Source organism: Telopea speciosissima, chromosome 4 (assembly GCF_018873765.1).
Source record: "Telopea speciosissima isolate NSW1024214 ecotype Mountain lineage chromosome 4, Tspe_v1, whole genome shotgun sequence".
In the NCBI taxonomy this organism is placed as follows: Eukaryota; Viridiplantae; Streptophyta; class Magnoliopsida; order Proteales; family Proteaceae; genus Telopea; species Telopea speciosissima.
The window spans coordinates 1007764-1029860 of NC_057919.1; the positions used below are offsets into that span (position 1 = coordinate 1007764).

General features: G+C 38.8%; 1 protein-coding gene across 1 annotated transcript in view; it reads left to right on the top strand.

Annotated features, from left to right (window-relative positions):
* Nucleotides 1-22097, top strand: part of LOC122658885 (DNA polymerase kappa) — a 115076-nt gene that overhangs the window by 47344 nt on the left and 45635 nt on the right. Inside the window, 3 exon segments of the mRNA XM_043854034.1 lie at nt 7764-7892; nt 19534-19625; nt 19893-20004. Of these exon segments, the coding sequence (XP_043709969.1) occupies nt 7764-7892; nt 19534-19625; nt 19893-20004 (333 nt within the window).

A 22097-nucleotide genomic window follows, 5' to 3' on the forward strand; every position in this document is an offset into this window, starting at 1 on the left:
CTCTTAACCACACTTGCGACCAAAGTTTTCTTCCCCATGTCCTTCAGCATTAAATCAATGGAATGTGCTACACATGGAGTCCAAAAGAGGCGGACCCTCTTACTCTTCTTGTTCATCAACTTCTCTCTAGCCTTTTTAAAGTTAGAAACGTTATCCGTCGTAAGTTGGATAACGTTCTTTGGTTCTATATCATCCTCCACTTGCTTCAGTTCCTTATACAAATATGATGCATCCACAGACTTCAAGATTACTGTCTTTCCATTACAATTCACCATGAAATTGATAATGGATTGTCTAGTAGGTCTTGTCTAACTATCAGTCATAAGGGTAACCCCATACATCTTCCACCTTGGCTTCAGACCCTCAATGTACTCTTTCAGCTCATCTACCTCCTTAGACAAATATACATGCATTAACTCATGTGGTGTGGGCCCCTTCCATCCTAGGCCAGCCCTCCCTGCAGCATCAAGGAATGCATGATAGTATGTTCCCTGTGCTACATTAGGTGGAATGCTATCATAGAACATGAACTTGCTCAAGGCATTCCATGCTTTCTCTTGTTTACTTCCAAACACTTACGGGATGGTTGGCTGGTAGGCATATTTTTTTTGGGTGAATAAGAATTTTATTACCAAAGAGAGAAAGAATATACATGGATCATCTTTGGGGATCAACAACAAAAAGAAAAGCATAATCCTCAGGGAAGAGGGTCTGGAGCAACAAGAGAGACAGAAGAGAGACCCTAGGAGATAACAATAAGCCTGTTCCTTGGGGTGTCAGAGCAAGAAGAAGGGGGAGCTGATGACAACTTGGCTTTAATTTCGAAGGAAATGGAATAACAAATCTGCTAATAGGACCGAGAGTTGGAAGTCCATTTCCTGATATTACGCTCCATCCAAATATGGTAGGCATCTTGTTGCCTAAAAATAGATGGATCCTGCTCAAGAATAGGATCTGGGGAATGTACTCGCGGTCGAGTTGGGGGCTGTGGGATATAGGGATTCTGTCTTGTGCCAGTGCTTCTCCTCCTCTCATCTTGTTGCACTGGTGCAGCTGAGCCAAATACACCGGCTCCTCTTGCCTGCTCATATCTTCTCATATTCTCAAAATGCAAACTTTGTCTACTATCTGCCAAAGTCTGCTGGTAGATTCTTCACTCAGCCTCTGATTCGAACTCATCAGGAGAAGGCCTATATTCTGTGTCATCTCCAATGATCTCTACACCAGGCCTCTCTAGCACTGCCTCATCAACCTCTCTTTGTTGCCTTTCCCTCTCAGCTTTCTTTTCTCATCTTCCTCTCATGTGCTTTGCTATGGCCTGTTGCACTCAGTAAGGAACATTTGTGCATTTGGTAACATTTGTATGGCCACCAGACAAATGCTGTTTTGTTTTAACCTAGTGGCTCCTCCAGATAGCAACTTTCCACAATAGTTACACTTGGACTTCTTTTTATCCTCGGACATCGGGACTTCATGTTGCCATGCTATATCCCCCATTGTATACCAATGTCTTAATTTTTACACTGTTACATAAAAAAGCATGTATTAGTAACTATTAAATAATCAAAGTAATGTATTAAAGACTTAAAGTATTGTATTCGACACCATTTGAATTTAGACATTATGTACATATGTTGTACATAATTTTCCAACAAAACAGGTATTTTTTCTTAATATTATGTGTATTTTTTAAGTTTTAATAATATTTTTATTAATTCTGAAAAATAAAATACTTTTTTTAATGGGTGAAAAAACAAAATGACTCCATGAAGCTGTAGAGCATCCAAAGTTGTCCAACATACATGAAAATCACTTCCAAACAATCACTATTCATCCTATTTTTTTCATTTTCATTTTTCAAAATATTCATTTTTTTCACAGAAAATATAATAAAAAAAATCATAACGGGAAAAAATTTGGACTCCATCAAGTGATAGATCGTCTAAAGTTATGTAACATATCTTACATTGACATGAATCTACCAAGGTTTGAACAAATTTTTTTGAAAAAAAAAGATTTGGGGAAAAATTGTTTACCTTTGAAAAATGCTTCAAATTTGAGATGAATCCTTCAATTGTGTAGCTGAATCAACTCTCTGGCAGGTTATACGTTGAAATCCGGAGGTAAAATGAGCTCACAACCTTCACAAGGGAAGAAAAGAGGTTCTGGACAGAACTCGATCGAGATATCTCGAGTTCTGTCGAGTTACGATACTTTTAACGGATAAGATGGGTGGAGATCTGGGTCGACTCAAGATCTCAACCCGAGATATTGCACTTTTAGAACTCGTATTAAGTCTTGTCTCGACCCCTTGGAAAACTGAGATCTTGTGAGTTCTCGATCTATGGGGTTCAAAAACCTAGGTAGGAGAGGAAGAGAGAATTCAAAATTCGTACGAGTGATTTCTCTCCTCCCTTTAGCCTCATTAAAAAGAGGGGGAATCCCTAATCTGAGTGGGGTCCACAAAATAAGTGGTGGGATTCTATCTGGTGATCCAGCTAAGTTTGTTGCAGTCCATCTCTTGATTACCAAAAGGTAATGCAACATAAGTGATCGGAAAACTATTTACCACTCGCTCAACCCCAGGTGGGTGGTAATATATAACCCACATATTGGGAAAATGATCTAGTGGGCGAGCCTTGGCGCAACGGTTATAGTTGTGCTATTGCAACCTATTGGTTGTGGGTTCAAAACTTGGAAACAGCCTCTTTTGCGAAGAAGGGGGTAAGGCTGCGTACATTTGCCCCTTCCAAACCCTGTAGTAGCAAGAGCATTGTGCACTGGGATGCACTTTTTGTGGCGGGAAATAATTTACCTCTTGGTCTCTCCACTTTACAATATTACCTGACAGATTATCAGGCATGGAAAACTAACACAGTAAAAAACCCTAAGCTGTCGATGACCGTGGATTGGACGTAATACTTCTATAAAACATTTTTAAATATAATTATTTAAATAATAATAATATTTAAATCCATGTGTAAATACTTTACATAATTGTCACCGAGCTCAGAATTTTTTCCAATCACAGTCAATGGATTCCCACTTGATATTCTCCTTGTTCGGGAAGTGGATTTATTATTGAAAATCTCTCCCATTCATACATAAACATCGTGAATCCAACACACCGATAGTTAGCTAGTATTGGCATTAACTTTTGGTATAGCAAAACATACAACACCCACTTGCAATGGTGAGGACGTCTCAGGTTTGGAGATCAGAGCACCAATGATGAGAGTCTTGTGCAAATATACAATAGACAGTCTGCCATGCAAGACTCCCATAATGATCCAGTTCAATACACATAGCATATGAGTACTCACATTTACATTTCTAGAATCTCATTCACAAGAATAGAGTGTAACAACCATGTGAACTGAAGGCCTAGTTCAGTCCCTAGTTGCAAACAGTTTAAAGGTCTAACCTTAAGGCACAAACCATCACACATGATGAGAATTAATATCAATTAAAATATAAATATTGGGTTTGATGGACACACATATCCAACACCCAGCCCCTCTTGAAGTGCCTGGACGCCATGGCGTTGCCTAAGTGGCGCCTTGATAACTATGGATCAGTAAATGTCATGTACTTCAAGGGAAGAGACTACATTGGCCTTTATAACTATAAATTTCAAAGTACATTCCTCACCTGTTTTGTGCTTATGTTGTAAATTTTCTCAGAAGATGACACTCCATATACATGCCTTTTCACTTAAATTTTTTTGTTTTTTTTGTTTTCTGAATTTGCACTGAAGATGAGAATCCATAAATCACTTGTTTTTCTATCCTTTAGTGGCTTGTGTGATGTGTCTGCTTCAAAACTAGACCTTATGATGCAGTTGCATGTGCGTGGCTGGACTGGCATGGCCCAATCTGGAAACCTAGACCGAAACAAACTAGATCCAAACCAGGAGGATTCTGGTCTAATAGGGGTTGGTAGAGTTATTCTTGTACTTTGAAATTTATTTTTGGGAAAATGTTCTGTCTGGGAGCGTGGCCTACGCCAGTGCTCCTCTTTGTCTATCTCTCTCCTCCCCTTATGAAATGACATCTCTGCCCCCTGTTGGAGGAGGAGAGAGATAGACTCAGGGAGTGCTGGTGTAGTCCATGCTCCCGGACAGAAAACTTCATCCCTTTATTTTTATTTTATTTAAGAGTTGGCCATTATAGGAGTCATAGGAGTCTGAGTTGTTTCAGTGATGGAGTTTGAGTAGTTGTCTTTTTAATTCTATATGTGCTTGTAGAGTTGTAGTTGTCTTTTCGATTCACAAAGAATGGAATGAATAAAACTTTATTTTGAGTTACTGTTGCTGTGACTTGCTGGGGCCAAGAGTTGGCCATGTGGTCTTCTTCTTCTTCCCCATCAATCCAGTCCTCCTCCCTCTCAGGTAATTCTTCTCAACTTCCCTTCTTTTTCCCTTATTCGTCTCCTTCAGTTCTTCTATTTATCCTCTTTCCTTATTTCTTCCCTTCATCTTTCCCTGTTCTATCCCAACAAGACTTACAGTCAGTCACTGTTGACCATTGAGGCATCGGTCTCCTTCATCCCTTTCCCTTTCTTCATAAAAGTTTGGGTGATCATTCCTTACCCTTGGGCTACCATACGAGCAAAACCCCTGTTTGAAAGCCTACTTGACTAGAAAGTTTCAAATTGAAACTCTGGTTAGGTTGTGAACTTTCTGTCTGGACTCGTTGCAAGTACTTTTGTTTTGTTTTGTGTTTTTTTTTTTGGTCGATTGCTTGGTCTAATTTTGGGTGTATTCAAGAGGATTTGGAGTTGAAATCTTAACCCCAAATACCTTACCGGTTTGAAGCCCTGGGTGAGGGACTGTTGCAATTGCAAGCCAGTTCCCTCTTCCACTGGTACTGTTCCTGTTGTGAGATGAAGATGAAACAACTTCTATTATTTACAAATAAACTGTTAATTGGTGATATTTCCAAAGATGCCCTTCCTTTTATAAATTGTTTCAAATTTGTCAGTCATTCTGAAATCTCAAGATGGTCCTTTCCTTTTGAAGTTAATTACCATCCTGTTCCTGACTCTGTTTATCCCTTCCTAAAGGGTCCTGAACTTTAAATAATTGCAGAATTACCACTGATTTCTTATAATTGGATTCTTATAATTTGTGTGGGTCGATAGCGACCCAAATTTAGTGTTTTGGAATCCGGGGTTGCATTACCTTATAAACCTATATGTGAATGATGTGCATGAGATATTGACATTTAGGGTAGCCTACTATCCATAAGTCACTTATTCCTCCATTGTCTGATGGCTCATGATCTAAGATACTTTCTAATGGTATGATATGGGTGTTTCCCCTGATTAGCAGTTTATATCAAAGTGACAGATTTGGATACCTTTGATAATCCTTTGGAGAATGGTATTTGACTTTCTTTCTAGTGCACATGGGGAAAGGGGTTGTCTTGAAGGTAATCCTTTCTCCTGCAAATCATTATTATAAGGTAACTAAATCTATTTTCATTATTTTTCAGAGAAATTGTTTGATTGAGTAATCTTAGAAATGTTTTTTTTTTTTGGATGAATAAAAATCATTACTAAAACCCCGAAAAAGGTTGGGCGGGGGGAACAATACAAGACTCAAGCCCTAAGAAGCTTGGCCTTGAGACAGAAGAAGAGAATCATCTAAGCCCCAGAATACAACAATAAGCCTGTTCCTTGGGGTATCAAGAAGCGATCTACTAGGCAACATATGGGGTTTGAAGCTAACATAAAAGAAGATGGCTTTCCAAATCATGTCAATAGAACGAGAATTGGAGGTCCATCTTCGAAGGTTCTGCTCCATCCAAATGTGAGATATAGCAGCCCCAAACACTTACCTCCAAAGTTAACAGTTTCGGACTTAAAAACGTGTTATTAACAGGTTAGGACTCAATTATTTATTGTCCCCTGCTTTTTCAGTTTCAGGAAAGCATGGTTCCCTCCAAAGTTAGATAGTTGAATCCCGTGGCTGCTCAATCCCAAACCTGGGAACCTTGGGTGTTTCTTGCCTGGTTGGATCTGATTGATTCATGTGATCCAGCATATCTAAGTCTCTACCACTAATGGTGTGAAAATAAGGGTTGGGAAGGAGAGGGGAGGGGAGCCTTTCGTCTTTATTACTGATAAAATATTTGCACAATCAACATTGATACAGAGCCAATTCCAATAGACATATTGAACGTTCCCATTGGTGTGCATCCAGCAGGAATTGAACCTACGAATTTGCCAATTATGAGTTGGGCGCTTCAACCATTGAGCCATGGATGCAACACAGGGATCATCGTACATTATGAATAACCAAATTCCAATTGAAATGAAATCTTTAGGAGGGTGTAGTCAAGGAGATATCTCCCGAGGAGAGTGATTTGGCCCATAGAAGCGAGTATCTGGAAAAGAGAGTTGATACTCGGTCAACTATGGCAGTGACTGAGGGGGACTTGTACTGTGATAAACAAATGAATCCAAACAAGAACCTCAGGACAGCCATCCTAAGAAAAGAGGTGAACCTGAGAAGAGCAGTAAGAGTAAGCGTTCAGGTGCTGCTTGTAGGATAGTTACTCTAATAAATTTTCCTTCGCAGCATTACACTTACTGACAGGAATTGATGTTGTGACCCATGTCATATGGGTTTTTATTCTTACCTTCCGGTCCCCTATGATCCATCAATATTTTATATAACAACCACCGTATCAAATTTCTAGGTCTTAATGAATTTGTATAAAGCTTCTCATGTGTAAAAGTTGACTTTATTCCCATTTTTATGTGCCAGATGGGGTGGTTCTGTTTCTGGAGAAATACATTAATGGAATATTGGATAACATATGTTTCCCTTATTTTATGTTAATGTACAGCTTATCCTCTTTCTTGATATACCTATATTTCTTTGAGGAAGAGGATTTGTATGGCTTTCAATCAATTGGATCTTATCCAGATCTATTTCAAGTTCAATTGAACCAAGGCCAATCCATATGTATCCAGAATTTGGATAATACCTGGACCTGATTTGATCCGATTTGTTTACACTCAAGATCATTGTCATTGTCATCATTATCGCTACTTTTAACAATTTCATTATTGTTGTTCTCGTTTGAAATATTTTCTTACAAATGCCCTCTTATGTTTATATCCACATAGCATTATTTATCACTGATTCTTTGTCATATACATATATCTGAGGCTGGTCTGAATCTGGCTCAGTTTGAACTGGATCCAATTACTTCAGATTAGATGGATTGAATTGGGTTCATGTTGATGTATTATTGTATCGAAGTCAAATTGAAGCACTGGTGGAGCATTTTTCCAAATTTATTGAGGCCAGGGAAGATTGATGGACCACTTCAGATGTAAGCTGTAGATGTGGCTAAGCATTATGTCGTGTGGTACTTCTTGTCTCATGGAACAGAGTTATTTTGTCAAACCATATGAAACATATAATTAGTAAACAGAAACCAGTTTGGCATCACTTGTATCTAAATAGGAACAATTTTTTTCTTTAAGATCTCATTATATATATATTTGATGGCATGGTATGCAATGTAGTTATAAATCCATAGAAATGTTTTGGACAAAAATTTAGTTACCATTTTGTACTCTTAATACAATTGTGAAGCTGGGTTTTACAGGGCTGGGGACTTTTGTTGGTTTGACTAATTTCTTTCTGTTGTTTTATACTCTGTGGCTGCTCTTTGGTTTCAGTTTGATGAAGTTATTCTACCCCCCCAAAAAACTATGTAAGAAAATCATTTTCCCTTCTGTTGCAGACTTCTTTCTGTCCGTTGGTCTGGGTTTAGGAAAAACAGATTCTCCACAAACTAAATTGCGTAAAAGTATGAGTAGTGAGAGAACATTTTCAGCCACTAATGATGAGCAATTTCTTTATCAGAAGTTAGGTAAGCAAGTCTATAGCTTTTACCTGACAATTGCACCATATTTAATCTCACCATACCACATAGTTGATTTGATTATGTTCATTGCTATTTATATTTATTCTCAATTTCTCATCATGCTAGTGTGCAGAACAGATTGTAAATAATTCTAGAAGGCTCTTGTGTTATTGCAGTATTTGATCGAATTTTATCTTTGGCTCGGAATGGTTGCTTGCTTTAGGACTCTTCCAGCTTTATACCTAGCATTAAATTGGAAAATTTAATTTAAAATAAGACATTGAAAGAGTTCTAAAACTGACACCTCAAATTTTGTTACCACACTTAATTGCAATTCTTTACCAGTGATTCTTGTCCCTCCATATGGCATAACTCAACAGTTATCACAGTTTGTGAACTGTATGTTTCTCCCCAAAATAAACTTTTGTTGTGGCACAAATAACATCATTCCATAAGCTATGCTAATGTAGTCCTAGGAAGTAGTAGTCCCACTAGGAACCAGGGTAATAGGATCACCAAACAAGGCTGGCCGATTGGGACAGCTTAGGCTAGGGCGGAATTAGGGTTAGGGTTAGGGTTTTGAGCTAGGGTTTCATGTGGTAATGATGTGCAGGTTTTTATGAGTCTATTGGTGTAGGTTTGGATTGATTTGGATGAAGTTGGAAATCTAGGGTTTCGGGTTAGAGGCCTTGTAAAAATGGAGTGTTTTCAGGATCTAGGGTTTAGGGGTGGATTTTGGGAAAGGGGTTTATAGGGTATTAATGGGCAGGTCTAGGGGGTTATTTTGGTATAAAGAAGTTAGGGTTTGGATGAGTTACGAAATTCTGCAATTTAGGGCAGAATTGGATTTAGGGTTTTGATGGACAGATTGGGCTGCAATTGAGATCGAGTGGAGGGATAAGGCTGGACAGATTTTAGAGTGAGGCTAGGGTTATGGGAATCGATTAGGGTTAAGTGGAGGATTAAGAAGAGGAATGAAATTGCAGAATTATAAAACTACTTACTTGAATTAACACTGATCTCCAACAGTAGCAGATTGAAGAAAAGCTCAGAGAGGACCTCTCGATCTACAAGATGCAAGGAGTCACTGGGGATTCCAATCCTTCAACCTTGATATTACTCACAAGGGGGGGTCTTGATATGACACACAAGACAGTTTCTGAAGAGAGAAGCAACAGTAGCAAAGACAACAGCAAAACAATATTTTTTATTAATCAAATTCGTATTCAATGCTGGCCTCCCTTACAAACTTATATAGAAGACTCAAAAATAGACTTAGACACTAAAAAAGAATGGCCTAACCCTATCCCTAACCTATTAGGTAACTTAAACTGACTAGGAAGCTAGAATACTAAAGGAAATAGATTCAAAACATGGCTGGACTTAGAGAGTCCTAATCCAGCCCAACTTACATCACATGACCACTTAAGTTGTCACATGAGCACTTAACCAAGTCACATGATCACTTAAATTGAACCAATTGGATGCAACCAATTTGAACCGGTTTAATTAAAAAACATAAAAATAAACTAAGTATTGGGTTAATCCTGTATGCAAGGTATGTACCTATGTACCCCTAGTTTAGGCTCATTAAAGTGGCCTAATACATAGAAAACCCTTGGGAACAAAGGCCCAACATGGATATAACCCAACCCTAGGCCTATTTCTAAAGAAATTAGCCAATTTCTATGATGAACCTGCATCAACTCTCCCCAACTTGAAAAAATTCGTCCTCGAATTTTGCAGTGATGGGGGGGGGGAATCAACATGTGATCAGCAGCTTTGACCATCCCCAAACAAAATTCCGATGAGGCAGGAACATTGGGGATAAAGTCTTTAATGCGTGGAGCTTTCTCTTCAGAGAACCATAGTGGCATAATAAACTCTGTGCTCGACCTCTTCAAGAACAACATCTTGGATGTTGATGATTTCTTGTGGAGTGTTCTCAATCGCCACTTCATCTTCCATGTCCTCAGCCTTGTCTACTTTGCTCTCTTCAGTGTAGACCTCTTCAGTAGTTTCTTCTACCATTGTGTTTTGGACCTCCACATCAATTTGATGGCTGAGCTTCTCAACCATGATCTCAACTACTGGTGCAACTTAGTCTACTTGAATTTCTTTAGCTATAGGTTCTTGAATCTCTTCAACACAAACCGCCTTAGTAGAATCTTCTGTTGGTACATCCGCCATTGGTGAAACTTCAAACATAGTCGATGCCACTTGCGTTTGAATTGACATGTTCGGCAGTCCCTGTGGCTGTACAGTCGATGTGGTCACCTTTGGTTGTAACCCTTTTAGAGTAAGCAAATGGTATAGACAGTGTCGATCAGGTAGGACACATGAGTTGTTTTCAGGTTCAATCCAACCTTGTCGCTCGTCCAACCAATTACAGCCTACTGCAATAACGCTCCTTGGAGATGGTACCGGCTTACACCAAACACTGTCAAAGTATGAGGAACACTCAAATTCAACAAAGACTTGACCTGTAGGCATGATGCAAATCTCTCCTGACTGGGACAACATATCCACCACGGATTGTGGCATGATGCAAATCTCTCCTGACTGGGACAACATATCCACCACGGATTGTGAAATAATGTTGTTACGTCGCTTCTCATCAACAATTAATATGGTTGTGCTCCCATTGGGTGGACGAACTCGGGTCTTAAAAACGAATGGAAGTGGGTCTTTCGAGGCTTGGTTGGAGCTTCCCTCCGCCATAGCTCTGATACCAATTTAATGTAGTCATAGGTAGGAGTAGTCCCACTAGGAACCAGGGTAATAGGATCATCAAACAAGGCTGGCCGATTGGGACAGCTTAGGCTAATTAGGGCAGAATTAGGGTTAGGGTTTCGAGCTAGGGTTTCATTTGGTAATGATGTGCAGGTTTTTATGAGTCTATTGGTGTAGGTTTGGATTGATTTGGATGAAGTTGGAAATCTAGGGTTTCGGGTTAGAGGCCTTGTAAAAATGGAGTGTTTTCAGGATCTAGGGTTTAGGGGTGGGTTTTGGGAAAGGGGTTGATAGGGTATTAATGGGCAGGTCTAGGGGGTTATTTTGGTATAAAGAAGTTAGGGTTTGGATGAGTTACGAAATTCTGCAATTTAGGGCAAAATTGGATTTAGGGTTTTGATGGACAGATTGGGCTGCAACTGAGATCGAGTGGAGGGATAAAGCTGGACAGATTTTAGAGTGAGGCTAGGGTTATGGGAATTGATTAGGGTTAAGTGGAGGATTAAGAAGAGGAATGAAATTGCAGAATTATAAAACTACTTACTTGAATTAACACCGATCTCCAACAAGAGTGATTGAAGAAAAGCTAAGAGAGGACCTCCCGATCTACAAGATGCAAGGAGTCACGGGATTCCAGTCCTTCAACCTTGATATTACTCGCAAGGGGGGGTCTTGATATGACACACAAGACAGTCTCAAGAGAGAAGCAAGCAGCAAAGAAAGACAAAGACAAAACAATATTTTTTATTAATCAAATTCGTATTCAATGCTGGCCTCCCTTACAAATTTATATAGAAGACTCAAAAATAGATTTAGACACTAAAAAGGAATGGCCTAACCCTATCCCTAACCTATTAGGTAACTTAAACTGACTAGAAAACTAGAATACTAAAGGAAATAGACTCAAAACATGGCTGGATTTATAGAGTCCTAATCCAGCCCAACTTACATCACATGACCACTTAAGTTGTCACATGATCACTTAACCAAGTCACATGATCACTTAAATTGAACCAATTGGATGCAACCAATTTGAACCGGTTCAATTAAAAAACATAAAAATAAACTAAGTATTAGGCTAATCCCGTATGCAACCTATGTACCCCTAGTCTAGGCTCATTAAAGTGGCCTAATACATAGAAAACCCTTGGGAACAAAGGCCCAACATGTATATAACCCAACCATAGGCCTATTTCTAAAGAAATAAGCCAATTTCTATGGTGAACCTGCATCATGTGCTCTTGTGGATTTCTAACTTAACTCATAATATCCAATTATCTAATCCGTTATATTTTGTAATCTTAGTTGGAATGCTAACTTGACGTTCTTTTCTGACACTGAAAGCCACTTCTTTTAATTGTTGAGGAGCTTACCTGTTAAAGCTGGGCCACCGAACCCCAGAGCAATTCAAAACTGGGACAGGCTAGGAACAGTTGATGAGTCCCCTAATGTTCTGTCTGTGTCACTCAGAAAACTGTAGAACAAATCCAGTAATAGTACTTACCTAGAAAAAAGGGACCCTTGTCATCTTTTACGGAAAATTTCAGATAGTCGAGATGGTCACGGTGCCGAAAGGCTCAACTTCTGGATGAGCGAGCCAACTCACTAAACAATGGACATAATAATTTTCTTTACATTGAATAAGCTATGATGACATCCATTTTTCTGCAATCGCTGAATCTGAGATATTGTGTACGTGTTGGATTCTGACAGTGACACCTGTATCAATGCAAGATGTGTTGCGCAAAAGCATATGTTAAGTTTCCATTAAATGATGCTGTGAATTTGCAGAGTTTGATGAAATGAGTATTGTTAGCATAAGAACTTGGAAGAGACTATATTTATATTTGATAAAAGCTAGCACAGTTGATATCCATGCTGCATGTTTTCGGGTACTTGCAAAAGAAGGTTCAGAAAATGAAAGAAACAGTTGTATTTGTATTTTAAGTTGTTATAATGCGATTCTTAAATTTTAAGGAGACTGGTGAAAGTGTAGACGTTATTAAACTTCTCCCTCTAAATGTTTCCATTTTAGCATAAAGTACCAGATTTAGTAATTAATGAATTTTGTTGGAAGGTGACTTGAAATCTTGTTGGCTGTTGAGCAACGTTCATTTGTTGTATGGAAATCCAGATGGAAGACCGATGTGGAATCATCAACTCTAGGTCTGGCATAAAGTGAAAATTGGATTGGATTTTGTAATATAATTGCCTATTGAGGTTAGTTGTTTATTATAGAAGTGTAAAGGCGAGATTTTATCGCTGGGTGGTCAGAGGTTGGCCTAACCAGGGTATATTGCGAGTAACTAGGGCTAGGAGTATGGTTAGGGTTTGAATGGAATCCAGCATTTTGGACTTGGGTTTGAAAATGGGATCTAGGAATGATTCAGTGTTGTCAGCAGCTTGGCTATATTGGGCTCTTACAGGGGTTCTTATGGTTGAACAGGTTCCTATTTGGTCAATGTGGGGTGTACATGTCTTGGTTTGGCTTGGCTGCCAGCTAAGGAAACAAGGTTCAAGAGAACAGGTCAGAATAGCATCTAGTGTGTCTAGGTGTTCACACTTAGAAATTTGAAAGTGTCTGATCTTCGAAGTAGAGAATATTTGGTCACTGGAATTCATAAAACTTTCATTTGTTTTGAAAAGAGCTAATTACCTAGATGTTCCCTTATATAACTCCTACTAAAACTATGACTCATCGAGTTTGAAATGTCAAACATGAGGTGCAAGGTTTAAAGCATCAGTATCGCATATCATATCGTATTGGAGGTACGTATCGCATGCTACAGATACGCAGGGAAATGGTCAAGATACACATAGAAATACACGTTTGGAGCAAAAGACAATATAAATAAGCAATATTGTAGTTTGTTTCCTTGATTTGATTTGTTTTTCAGCGAGGAATGAAAGCCCCAAGCATGAAATTTGAAAGAAGTCAAAAAATGAAGTTTTGGGTGAAAACTTGTCAGTCCAGGTGCTGTTGATGCTTACTGGTTTCTAGAATCACAATTCTGAAGTCACATGTGCCTTTTAATGTATGTATTGCATTGTATCGCACCGTATCAGCCAATACAATCCAATACGTACTGATACTTTAATTTTTTTTTCGACACCTAAATCAATTGTATCGAGAGTATTGGTATGTATTGATCATATCATATCGTATCACGCCGTATCGGCTGATACAATGTGATACTCATCGATATCTTCATTTTTTTCAAAAAAAAAAAAAAACTGTAGAAAATCTAGGACCTGTAACCAGTAACTTGAGAGAGAAGAGAAGATGGAAGAAGAATTGATTGTAATGCTTAAGTTATATAATTGATAGGTTAGCCCCTCTATTTATAATAGAGGGGAAATTACAAAGTGACTAAACTAGGCGATGTGGGACTAAAACCCACATAGCTGACATAAACTTAATAATATAAGAAGAATAAAATTACCCCAAAAAGACCAGAATACCCGCATGGTATTCTGGATTACATATTCCAACACTCCCCCTCAAGCTGGATTATACAAATAAGAGAAGAAGGAAAATCCAACTTGAACTAAATAAAAAAAGAACTCCATAATAATGCTAACACTCCCCCTCAAGTTGGTGCATACAAGGTACAAATGCCCAATGATGAGCACATTTATGTGTGAAATCTTAGGGCATAAAGCATATATTTTACCACATTAGACAGAGTTACTCGGTGCTTTCTTATGCTTTTCAGGGTTTAGGTGAATTCTTGTGAAAATGGAGGAGATGATGCTAAGGAAATGTTTTTAAGCTCTTTAGAGGTGTTAATAGTATGGATGTGTAGCCCATCGAGCCAGCTTCGCAACGGTTCAAACGGCACTTGATTCCAAGTTGAAACGAAAAAGTTACGGCCATTTCCGTAACAACGCGCGAAAATAGTCTGCAGGGGCTTATTTATAATTATTGACAGTCGGTCGGGGACACAGTAAAGCGGAAGTTCGGATTCGAGGGGCTTTAATGCAATTTTGATAAGTTTTTCTGTTAGCCGAGAGATTACATTTGGAGGGCTCTGGACAATCCAACTTCAACTTGAGATATCTTGGGCTCCCCAACCAAGGATTTAAGTATCGGTATCGGGTATCGTATCGGTCGGGCGATTTTAAGAGACGTATCGTATCGTATCGGAGATACGTATCAATCGGTGTAGAAACGCATGAAAATGATCAAAATACACATGGAAATACACTTTTGGACAATAAAAACAATATAAACAAGCAATTTGTGTCATATATCATGCATATATACTAAGAATTGTGAATAATCAATAACCAGACAAGTGCGGCACATTGAAATTGTTATAAAAGATTAAAAGATGATATTTCTTACATGTAAAGTCACTCAATTGCCATGAAGAATGTCGGGGTGGATCAAAGTCATGTCTGTAAGGGTCTTCAACAATAGGAGTGACTATTGTGATAGATTTTAGGGTAAATATATAATCTTCTTGGAATGTGATAGATCTATACATAATATAGTACATATATTATATACATTAGCATTTGTTTTAAATTTTAGAAGAAAATAAAAAAAAAAATCATTTTAAAGAAGCAATTTTCGGTTTTGGGTAAAAAATGCAAAGAAACATGGATTTTGAACTCAAATCTTTGTAAATGTATACAAAGAATGCAATACTAAGTTAGTTTAACATATTCCCTTTGAATCATAACAAAAAAAATACCAAAAATCAAAGATTTAAACAAAAGAATCAAGTTTTTTTCAAAAAACCTACCTTGCCCTTCAAGAACACCTTTTGATTTCGAATGTGAGCTGTTAGATGCAACAAATGATGAGATTTCACCTCCTTTAGGATCGTTTTTGGCCAAGGAATCAAAGCCCTCAACAAATCTTTGGCAAAAACCAAGTTTAAAGATGTTTTTTTATGGTTTCTCAAAGCTGGAACTGTTTTTTTTCTGCCAGCCTGCTCCTGCTCGAGTTTTCTGTTTTGAGAAGACTTGGGCCCATGTGGTTTTTAAGCTGCTGATACGTATCAAGATGTCTCGGTATGTATCGTTATTTCAAAAATAATAAAATAATGGTTTAAATCATGTCTCGTCTGTATCGATACGTATCGACCGTATCGTATCATATCGATATGTATCGGTCGATACATACCGATACATTCGAGACATTTGCATTTTTAAAAAAAAAAGATACATCTCGACCTGTCTCGTCTCGGCCATGACCGATACCGAGACGTATCGGCCGAGACGATACGATACGCTCCGATACTTAATTCCTTGTCCCCAACTCCAAATTGGACGAAATTTGGGTCTATTTTGGGTGATTTTTCGCAAGGAACACAATGGTGAGGCTTATATAACCACCCCATGCTCCACGTTTTTTGAAGGACAGATTTGGCATTTCAATAATTATGAGTGGAATCCTAGTCATCACTCTCTCTCTCTCCTCCAACTTTTCAAGGGCACTCCTGGAACTTCACTTGGGATAGATTTATTTTGAAAGATATTTTCTCATCTATGGAAGGTTGAAAAATCAAAGATGCTTTGATTTTATTGCTTGGAGAAGATATCTACAAAGAAAAGGAAGCACAAGTTAGAATTAGAAATTTACTTTTCTAAAAATAGAAGGTTTATGTAAACAATATTCTCTTCTCTCCCTCTTTCTATTTTTTCTTTTTTTCTTGGGATTCAAGGCATTGTAAAAGAGGAAGGAGAAGAGAATATTCTCTTTCTTAGGGAATATTTCTCCTACACTTCCCTCTTCTCTCTTCTCCTCTCTTCCCCCTATAAATACCCCTACCCTCTCCTTTGTAATGTTGTTCATTTACTTAGTGAAATTTCCCCTAAATTGTGATTTTTGGCTTTCTAGTTTTTAGTTTTGATTTCATAAGTCTAGTTTAATGGTTGTAATAGGTTTTGCTTAAATATCTTCAATATGGTTGAAATAATTTTAGTTTAAAGCTTCCTAGTCTAAGTTCCTATGTTGATGACAAGACTTGGAGATTTAGAAGAGGAAGCCATGGTAAGTTTATTCAAGTATTCATGCAAGCAAGTTCAATCCGGTTCAAGCACATCAAGGAATCTCATTCTCTAAACCCTTAATCTCATTCTCCCTCTCCTCTATCTCTCTCTATCTTCTTCTTCTTCGCCCTCTATTTCTTTTAATTTTTTTATATGGTTGTGGTATGTGGATGCACTTTTATTCCCTTATTTCTTTTTATGTGGTTATGAAGTGTGGCTGCGTTTTTGTTATTCCTTCCAATTTACGTTAGTTTGATAGGTTAGATGCTCATGTGTTAGGACGCCAACTTAATCCCTTAATTTTGTTAGATGCTTATGAGTTAGGATGCATTAATTTTCATTAGTTTGATTAGTTTAATTTAACACTTTAATTTGGTTCACTTTGTATTACTTTTAAGTTAGTTAAATAGAGTGGCGTATATCTCCTCGTGTTCGACCCGTAGCGACGATTGACCCGTACGCTTGCGGTATTATTTTAACTTAAATACCCAACTTGAACAAAATGGGAAAAAACTAAGTTGCAGCAGAATCCAGCTTGACATATGAATGCAGCTCCCAAATAAACCTTAAAGAACTTGAAAAAATAGATCTTCAAAACTTGGACAGACATGATCAACAAACCGGGACTGGAATGTCTTCCAAAAAGGCAGCTTTCAACGATCTTCAGTAGCTATCCAGTGATGAATCTCAGATTGTCATAGTGACATAGAATCTTGAAGCGAAATAACTAGAGCAGCAAGCCACGAAAACAAACTGAATCAAGCAGCGGAAAAAAACTGTATCAACCCAACTGAAAGTCCTCAAATAGGCAACAACCAAATATCTTCAATACTCTTTAATATTTCAATCTTCCCCTTACGACAAACTCAACCCAATAACGAAGGATACCCAATGGCAATGGTGGAGAAAACTGATCTTCTATGTTTTGCACCAATGTTCCTGCAAGTTCTGCGTTCTACAATGTCTGTAGGTGTATTGTACATAATCCCCCTCTCACGTGTAGTACACGTGGACATAACAGAGATGATGTAAGAGATAGGGCAAAAACATAATATTCCAGAATTTTCCAAAAGGTGCTAAGGGTAATGGGAAAGGAAGAAATGGCAAATTAGAAAATACCATGAACTTCCAAAGGGGTTATGGGTATATGTCAAAGGTATGGGATATGAAGGGAATTAGAATTATTGAAAGGGAACGGTGTTGGAAAAAAAGGATGGCATTGCTGTAATTTGGTGGAATTCTATTTTTTAAATACAAACCAAGCCAAAGGGCAAACTGGTAATAAATCAGAATTTTCAAGGGTCAATTGGGTAGTCAAATAGGGGAATGTATTAAATTAATGGTAGTTCCATAAATGACCAGAATTTTGCAAGGGGCCCTTGGTAAATAAGAAAGTAATGGGTCATGTAGGGAATTAGATTTATAGATGGGGGACATACTTGGAAGGAGCAAACTCTTAATGGCAAGATGTAAAATATAGGCTAAGTGAAATAAAAAGAGAAAGGAGGGGTAATATTGGAAACCAGAATAAAAGAAAAGAAAGCCACTCACGTTAGGAAGGTTGTCTTCAACCTTCAGTCACGAACAAACACCTAGCGGAAAGAAGAAACTCAGATCAAGAGAAAATCCACGACAGATCTTTGTTTGGCCTAAAATTTCAGTGGTAGAGTCGCACTCCCAGGCCCTGTTAAACCCAGGTGGTAGTTCCTACAAACAGCAAGCTCCACTCAAATATTTAGAGCCCTGAAATCAGATCTGGCGGTAAAACAGGGAAGCAGGTCACTGTTTCGACTTAATCTTCAAAACAAAACAGAGGTTGGTTTGGGTGATGAAACCCTTGGATTAGGATCGCCTATGTGGGGTATTGCCCTCAATTAGGATCTCAGGCCAAAACCAAAGAGCAGCAACAGCAATAATTGAAGAACCGATGAACCATCCAACATCAAACAAAAAGGGTTTCAATAACAGAAAAGCTCCAACATTAATCGACTCCAGCGTGAACCAGCCAGAAACCAAATTCGAAAAAGGGAGGCGATAACTAGAGGCGGAAATATTGTCTTCAACCTCTGAACTCAACGAAACACCATCAAGCAGAAAAAAATCATCAAAAGTCCAAAAAGGAGAGCATGATTGACTGTAGATCAATCAGCAAAAGTTCTTTGATCAAACCAGAAAAAAACTTGGTTCGATCAACAGAAATTAATAGCAGCCGAGGTATTAAAGCAAATCAGCGGCAGCGAGACCATGACTCTCAAACAGAGGCAGCATACGATCGAGAACAACCCTCTTTCAATCACCAACATAAAAAACCCATATGAAACCCTAGTTCTTCTTCTTCTATGAACTAGGGTTTCCTTCTTCAAACGGGAAACCCAAAAGGACTCTCAAAACGGCAATCTTGGAGGGAATCAGTCACTGGTTGCCTAGCTCTGATACCATGTAGAAAATCTAGGACCTATAACCAGTAACTTGAGAGAGAAGAGAAGATGGAAAAAGAATTGATTGTAATGCTTGAGTTATATAATTGATAGGTAAGCCCTTTTATTTATAATAGAGGGGAAATTACAAAGTGACTAAACTAGGCGATGTGGGACTAAAACCCACATAACTGACATAAACTTAATAATATAAGAAGAATAAAATTACCCCAAAAAGACCAGAATACCCCCATGGTATTCTGGATTACATATTCCAACAAAAACGTACCTCATCGTATCATATTGATACCTTGCAATACCGATGCGTATCGGCCAAGTCGGTGTGATACTTTAAACCATGGGTGTAACCCAATTTTTAACATAAGACTGTTGAGAAATAACCCAAAAGAAGACCCTGAACTAACCAAACTAAGACTTAGGTTTTATGTTTGACAAAATTCTGGAAGTAAGCTTCTGTAAATTTTTGTTTGCAGCGGATACTGCAGAAATGCTTGCAAATGACATGGAGAAAGGTGGTCTTCGTGGGCGAACACTTACGCTAAAATTGAAGACTGCATCTTTTGAGGTACCTTCTGATCATTACTTTAATGGGATCCACTTGTAACTTATGCTTTATTATTTGCACTGTATCAATTGCTTTGAAGTTTCATGTGTTTGTCGGTACACCTTTCAAGATGAAGCTAGTGAATATAGGGTGATACATCTTCTACGGTTTGTGTACTTATTGCATATTCATCTTTCTTATGTTTCTCCTACAGTTTCTTCTTGCATCATTTAATCCCATTTTCAAATGTCTTTACCTCAAGTTAATTGATGAATCTACAATTTGCAGGTTCGAACTAGGGCTGTATCTTTGCAAAACTATATTTGCTCAAGTCAGGATATCTTAAGTCATGCTTCCAAGTTGCTCAAGACTGAGCTTCCTCTTTCTTTGAGATTGATCGGTAGGGAGACGTTGCAACCTATTTTTGTTTATCTCTTGATATAACGGGCTGGATCAAATTGAACCATGATGATTTATATTATCAGAAAATTCCATGGTCCAATTCAATCCTATAAGGTCCACACTTCCGCTTATTTGAATTTGAATCTGATTGTAAAATATTAGGGTATAATATAGACTTCTGACAAAAAACAAAATGGAGAAGATTAAAAGGTATCTCCAATCCAATTTAAAATAGAAAATGTCTTAAAAATTATTTAATGAAAATTTTATGCATGTAAAAAGGCCACTCTTAATTTTTTTTGGGTGAATAAAAATGCATTACCAAAAACGGGAAAAGAAAAAAGGGGGGAGGGGAGACTACACAAGGAGAAGAGAAGGGGGGGGGGGAGCTATACAAAGACCCAACCCCTAACAAGCCCTATAAGGGCGGGCTAGGAGTTTGAATAAAAGAAACATCTAAGTTCCAAAATGAAGCAATGTGCCTATTTCTAGGATAGTCCACAAGAGAGCCAGAACGAACAATCTACAGCTTAGAGCTAACATCAAAGAAGATGGCTTTCCAAATCTTATCAAAAGATCAGGAATTGGAGGTCCGTCTTCTAAGATTTCTTTCCATCCAAATATGGGAAATGATAGCCCCTAGCACAAGTTTACCTGCTGAATCACAAATAGAACTGCCTGAAAAAGTCATATCCATCCAAAGCCACTCACGGGAAAAAGGTGAAGGCCTTCTCGGCCAGGGCAAATGGATTGGAGGGCTTTCTTCCAAATAGGGGAGGTGAAAGGGCAAGAGAAGAAAAGGTGGTCAACGTCCTCAAGACTGTTCCAACACAGGATGCAAGCAGGGGAAACATGGATGTGACGGTTTAGAAGAAAAGCTTGGGTGGGAAGGCATTTGTTTAGGGCACGCCAAACATTGAAAAAAAAAGATGAGCTTATGCCAGAGAACCGTCGGAGCTTGGAGACGAACAAAATTCCAAGCCGATCTGGAGCTAAAGAGGCCATTGGGGGAAGGGTTCCATATGGTCTTGTCCGATTGAGAGGAGGGGGAGGGGCAGAGGGGGAAGGGAGGCCTAGACCTGGGTAAGACATGGGGGGAAAGGGCGAGGAGGGAGACCACAAGCCGTCAACAATAATGGAGGAGAGAGGGGAGAACTTGGGAATACCAGAAGAGTAAACAGAGCGGGCTCCAAGGAGATTAAAAATGACACTAGAAGAGTTCCATGGGTCCATCCAAAGAGAGAAGGAGGAGCCGTCAGCAATCTTGAGGGAGATGGCACGAAGGGCAAGAGGCCGGAGCAGGAGGATTTTGCGCCAAACCCAAGAAGTGTCTGCCGAAAAGGGGACAGTCCACAGGGAATCCTTTTTAAGGAGATGAGAGTGAACCTAGTAAACCCAGATAGAAACATGATTGGTTATGATTTTCTAGATGAGCTTAAGAATACCAGCCTTATTGTAATCACTAATCCTACGGATACCTAGGCCACCTTCGGATTTGGGGAGACATATGGTAGTCCAACTGATTGGATGGATGAATTTGGAGCATTCTTTGCCTTTCCAAAGAAAGGCACAAAAGAGGGATTCCATGGCAGAAATGGTCGACTTGGGAAGCCCAAAGATGCCACCCCAATAAATGTAAGAGGATTGGAGGACGAATCTAATGAGCTCAAGCCTACCGGCAAAGGAGAGAAGTCTGCCCTTCCAAAGCTGGAGGCTCTTTCTAATGAGATCTAACATAGGGGAACAATGGTGGGCAGTCAACCTAGCAGGAATGAGGGGGAGACCAAGATATTTAACAGGGAGGTGGCTGAGGGAGAATCCCGTCAGGCAGAGAAGATGATCCTTAACAGAGTCAGAAACTCTAGAGAGGAAGATATTGGACTTGAGGAGATTGATCTTAAGCCCAGAGAGGCTTTCGAAGAGATGGAGGGAGGACATAATGGAAGAGATCAAAGAGGGATCAGCCTTAGAAAATATCATAAGGTCATCCACGAAGGCAAGGTGAGAGATTGAGAGCCTTACATTTGGGATGGGGGAGATGAGGTGCTGGTCAGTTTTTGACTGAATGCTCCTAGAGAGAACTTCCAGAGC